The sequence below is a fragment of the Atta cephalotes genome (genome assembly GCF_000143395.1).
Source record: "Atta cephalotes unplaced genomic scaffold scaffold00003, whole genome shotgun sequence".
NCBI classification, from domain to species: domain Eukaryota; kingdom Metazoa; phylum Arthropoda; class Insecta; order Hymenoptera; family Formicidae; genus Atta; species Atta cephalotes.
This window is the reverse complement of record NW_012130067.1, coordinates 9480131-9486118: the sequence shown is the minus strand read 5'-3', so window position 1 is coordinate 9486118 and position 5988 is coordinate 9480131. Positions and strand designations below refer to the sequence as shown.

Here is a 5988-nt window from a genome sequence, read left to right as displayed (position 1 = left end):
AGAGAGAGAGAGAGAGAGAGAGAAAGTGGAATGAATTTTATATCGCGGAAAAGCGTGCAATAAGCGTAAATATTGTAACAATAAAAAAAACGATATTAATTGAAAAATTGTGAACTTGTTATCACGTTGAATGAGTGAGAAAACAAGAATGTGAGAGAGAATATACTGCGTGTGAGTGACAAAAAGTATGAATAAATGAGAGAGAAAAGTAAATGAAGGTAAACAATGAGTTGAGACAAAAATGTACCACTGCGCGATGATCAATTGTATGTACTAGTTAATAAATGCTATGATCATGCAATTCGTTAATCAGAATTTGTTTTCTTTTGGTCAGCGACAATTTCTTTATACGTAAAAGTACATAAAGAAACTAATTTTTAATGTTTTAAATCAGATTTTAAGATAGATATGTCCGAAATAGGATAGAACATATAGGAGAGTGACGTCGTATGTTCACTTAATGCTAACTAATGAATTGTTTTATTTATTACAAATAACATTTATGATAAATTGTACAAAAATATTTTATAAATTTCTAAATCTAATTTAATTAAAATTTTTTGCGATTATTATTTATAGTTCTGACTGCAGCATTATGCTGTTTATAAAAAGTATCAAGTATTTTTGAATTCTGAAAAATTATCAAGTATCTCTCAACACAACACTTACATATTTCATGCAGATCTTTTCGTAAGGTCTTCCTTTTGTTGTGTAGTCAACTGCGTGATACCAACGATTTTGGGCATTTGACCTTGAACCAATTCCAATTTCAACAATGCATCCAAATTCTGAATCTCATGTTGTGCTTTGCGTAGACTCTAAAAAATTTAGATTTGACAGAATTTTAGAATTTATCCTTGACAATTACTATATCACGAATACATATCCATCTTACCAATCGTAGTTCGCTATTTACTTGAGGATCTAACTTGGCAAATTTCTTTTTCTGCAAAAATTCTTGTACGGTAAATCCGAGAAAACCTTCCAGAACCTAAAAGCATTTCAGTAATTCACATTTATCAATCTTCGGGAGGTCGCGAAGTAATATCACGCCAGAGATCACGATGTATCTGAGAAATACAAATATCTTAAATAAATATTGCATCTTTCACAAAAAAAAATGTGAATGCATGAAAATGTTTTATTTCAATAACAATATTAAAAATAAATCTGATTGGATTAATTATCTGATTGGATAACAATTCTGATTAAAAATAGAAAAATTAAAATTTTCTGATAGAATTTATTAATTCTAATTGAGAATAATTCTTATTGATATAATTGGACTCTTTTAATTCGTCCATTTTCAAATAGAAATTTTTCTCATTGTACAATTTATCAAAATTTATATTTTTCTAATAAAACAATGAAAACAATAGGGTTACGAGCCAAACTAGATGTTTAGTGCTAAGATAATATAAACAATAAAATAATTCTAAACAAACGTTTCGACCTCTATCGGGTCATTCTCAACTAGTTTGCATTAAAAGTTGCAGATTATGAAAAACCCTGCACTATCCTATATGAAATTGGGTTCCGGTGAAATCAAATGGTTTTCATATATGTTATAGCTAGTCGGATACTTTGGGTAATACTTAATGTTGGTGATATTATAAAAGTCTTATAACTCGAAAAGTACTTCATGAAAAAATATCTTATTATAGTGTTTTGGAAAGCTCTCGAGATGTGCTGTAAGGATATGCAATTAAAAATAGGGAATTTCATTTAAAAAATTCAAAGTGACATTGCTCTGACCCCCCCCCCCCCATTGCTCCTTGGTAACGCCAATCAAGGTCAAACTAAATCACTAAATCATTTAGAACCCCACAACTTTTGTTTGAAACGGTTTTTTTTTTTCAAAATGCTCTGTTTCCGAGATAAAAGGGATGTATGGGTGATCTGAGACATCCAGTATAATCATAAGGAATATAAAATGTCCGAAAGGAAAAAATATCTTAAAAACTACAAGTTTTATAAAAAAATGTTTTAGATAAAAGTTGTAGAGTTTAAAAAGGTTTAGCCGCTGGTTTTATCATTTTGACTTTGGATGGCGTCGCCAAGGTAGAGCAAAGTCAACATTTCATATGTCATTAGTGCAGGATTCTTTAACAATAAATAAAAACTCATATAATACTCTCACATTATGTCATAATTATATTTTTCTGTGACTTTGTAATGATTGTTCTCAACTTAATAACAGTTATTGTCCTTTATCCAATACGTAAATGGTGTCACTATTTAAAAATATTTACAAATATATTTTGTATGTATCTCTCAGATATATCACAACCTCCCGAGGATTAAAGATATCGATGTTAGGACTCTTGTCATAAACTAAAAAATGAGAAAAGAAGATTCTCTTCGATTTCCCTCTTCACAATAAAGGACAATAAAAGCCTTAAGAAATCATTTTATCACGTACTTTAGAATCGAAACAAACTTCTACACTGGAAGTGTAATCCGTGATCAATGCTGTTACCGACCAGCATTTACCCTGTTTCGTTAACGTCGAATGGTTCTTCACCTGACCTCTCACTGTCTTGTATATTTTTTCCGTAATAGGCTCGCGTAAGACATCGCGCAAGACATCGCAAACTTTGGGAGCTGGTTGAGGCTTGATAAAATCAGAAATAATTTTAGTCTCAGATATTTGCTGTATTACTCTCGAAGTGTTTACCTTTGACAAAATTATAAAGTTAAATAAAAAGAGAAAGCAGTTTCAATTAAAAAAGAAAAAAATGTAAAAATCATTTCAATAAAAAAAATACTAAATTATAAATATTATATACCATTGATTTCTCGTTTTGTGCCACTTTCATGGATGTACTTTTTTTAACTTCTATTAGAGCATTACGATTTGTCACTTTCATAGGTGGTTCTAACGAGAGACATGTTTTGGTTTTACTCATTAAAGGATTTTCATCTTGTTGACTAAAAAATGTTGAATAAAAAAATAAATAACAGAAATATCGAAAATAATAAGATAGAAGATGCATAGAAGTGGATAAAGAACCTCTGTGATTCCTTTGTCTTAATTATGATGTCGTAATCATCTAAGTCAAAATCATCATCAGGAAATTCTGAAAAATTTTGATTCTGAATAGACTTCATAGAAAGCGATAATTTGCTGTGAAAATTGAGTACAGAAGTTGTTTGTTCAACTGTCGTTCTATCATCCTTAGCAATTTTCTTAGTCTCCATTTGTGACGGCGATATCTGTGAAGATCTTGTTGGGGAATTATTGAACCTAGAATAATTGCTTAAATTATTACAGTAAAATTAGTAAAATTAGAAGACACTACACAGCAAGATAAAATTTACTTTTGTAAATCAGAAAAATTGTGAATTTTAAAGCAAATCTTTATATAACTTAAAACGATATCAATTATTATCTGAATTAAATTCATATTAAGAAAATGTCTTTAATACTTACCAATCTTCTAAAGGTTCAAAGTCTATATCTTCCAAGGTTTGCATAATTTCATTCGTTTCTTTCCTATCTACTTGTTTGCGATCACACGTATTTCTAAAATTTTCTTGAACGGCATTATTTTCTTGGCTTCGTTGTTCGATTGCTGTCACTGCTTCTAAGTCGATAGCTTCTTCAAAATCATCATCGAAAAAACTGTCATTGTTGTTAGAATTAGATGCTGTGTTTTGAACATTCTGATTCATGATCCTGGATAATCCATTATCATTATATGGATCAGGGTTTTCAGGTTCTCCTCTAAACAATTGAATGGACATAGAAATCAAAAAGCTGAAACCAAAGAATAAAAAATAATTCAAACTCAAAAGAAAATTAGATCAAATCTTACAAAGCTCTTGCCAAGACATTTTCTAGCGCGTTGGATTTCAACAAAGTTTCCACTTCTCCGCCAACTTCCTTGTACTTGCCATCTTCTAGGAGAATAACACCACGCCTGCAGTGGATCGGGCCAATTATCATTACTTTATAGCCAGGAAGTAATATATCCTGCGAAGAAACATTTTTAATGTTTTAATTTGATAATCTCGATGAGAAAAAGAGAGAGAAATTTGCATTCATTTGAAACAATGGAAAAAGCCATACAGTTATTTGTTTAAGTGAAGTATACTCTATTGCAGTGACATCTTGTACTCCATCAGTTAAATAAAGTTGCATCATTCTTCTACCTTTGGGTTGCCACTTCATCGGCTGCTCTTCTTCCTTTATTTCCAAGTTCTGATTGTCGATTTTACGAATTTCACAAAGCTGCTTATATTTGGAGCTCACTATATCATACATCTTGTCTACCTATACTCATACCAGATGATCTATATTTGGATGTCTAAGATAAAAACATATGTGCTATGATTGGAATACCACAAAGAACTCACCTGGAGGATATAGATACCAGTCAATACAATGTGTGTCTGCTGAGTTAAATTCCTTGGCAAACATCCATTTTCATTGTTGATTTCCCGTAAATCACTCAATTGCCATTGGCCCTCTACAAATTCGAAAATATGCTTATCTGTCATCTATAACAATAATCAATAGAAGTTAATTATTTAGAGTAATATTAATGGAATTAAAGTTTTTATTATTATCTGTATTGTTAACAGTAATTATAAGTTATTAATATGTTACTTTGTACTTGATTTATGTCATGAAATATATTTGTGTTGCATGTGAAATCAGTAAAAAATACAGAAAAAAAAGAGAAAAAAAATTACAAATATATTTAAAAGATATATTTAAAAGACTTAATAATTTGTCACTTTGTATTTGGTTTAAATATATTGTATGACGTACGAAATCAGTTTGTAAAAAATAACAGTAGAAAAAAAAAAGCTTATTAATTGTTAAACAATTATTGAAACACTGAGTTGTTAAAATTCTTTAACATTGAACCATTAAATTATTAAAGAATTTTAACAATTAGTGGTTCAATATTGTTTAACAATAAGCTCTTTTTTTTCTGCTGTTATTTTTTACAAACTGATTTCGTACGTCATACAATATATTTAAACCAAGTACAAAGTGATAAATTATTAAGTCTTTTAAATATATCTTTTAAATATATTTGTAATTTTAATTCTTATTAAAGCACAAATTAATAAGGAATTTCGTTTGATAGATAAGATTTAACAAGTTGTAATAAAACATTTCTCTCGTTCAATGTCAGAAGATTCAAAATAATAACATGTTACTGTTTCTTAATTTTAATTAACAAAGATATATGTAAAACAATAAAAATCGACGCGTTTCACTTTATACATAATGTACCATTTTATCGTTGTCGTTCCATATTAAAATTAAATTGATGCATTATGCAAAACGCACTCAATAACTAATTTAGCAATAATTAGTAACATACTTCATGAGAAATTTTGTCCCTAATAAAGAATTCGACGCAATCTCTTAGCCATGCGTCATTCATTACATAAAATTTTGCGTTTAATTGGTTTTTTATCCGTTTTAGCAAATTCTCATTCATTTTCGCATGATAACAAGTTCACAATTTTTCAATCAATATCGAATTTTATCGTTACAATAGATTCACGCCCATTGCATGCTTTTCCGTGATACATATAAGGATCCTAGTTTTCACCGAGGATTTAATCCGGATCAGAATGTAAGAACCAACCAACTACAATCGAGCATTCCTCTGTCGTTCGATTGTAACAGGAGAATATTCGATTGTAGGTGATTGGTTCTTATATTCTGATTTCAATCCTCGGTGGAAATAGGCCAATGGTGTGTTCAGTTTGCAAGCATTTCTCTCAAAATCTCGGCCATCTCTTTTTTTCGTCAAATGTCTCGGTAGGGTATCCACACAATGCATAACCGTATGCATAAAGAAAATTATCCAATCACATTTCTATCATAAAAGCAAACGTAAAATATGATTGGATGATTTTCTTTATGCATATGTTTATACAGCTATGCAAGTTGTGTGAAATGACTTTACACATGACATTTTCCCGAAAAACTATACTGGAAAATGTTGGTACTTACAAAAA

The 5988-nt window shown here is 29.8% G+C and overlaps 1 protein-coding gene across 1 annotated transcript; it reads right to left on the bottom strand.

Moving 5' to 3' along the window:
• Positions 1 to 462: 462 nt before the first annotated feature.
• Positions 463 to 5462, bottom strand: LOC105625659 (recQ-mediated genome instability protein 1-like). The gene is made up of 10 exons (XM_012206982.1): positions 5343 to 5462; positions 4360 to 4503; positions 4073 to 4276; positions 3819 to 3976; positions 3434 to 3727; positions 3014 to 3247; positions 2790 to 2931; positions 2423 to 2677; positions 896 to 991; positions 463 to 818 (listed from the first exon to the last, which is right to left on the bottom strand). The coding sequence occupies exons 1-10, from the start codon at positions 5460 to 5462 to the stop codon at positions 675 to 677; spliced, it is 1791 nt and encodes a 596-aa protein (XP_012062372.1). The 3' UTR covers positions 463 to 674.
• Positions 5463 to 5988: the final 526 nt, after the last annotated feature.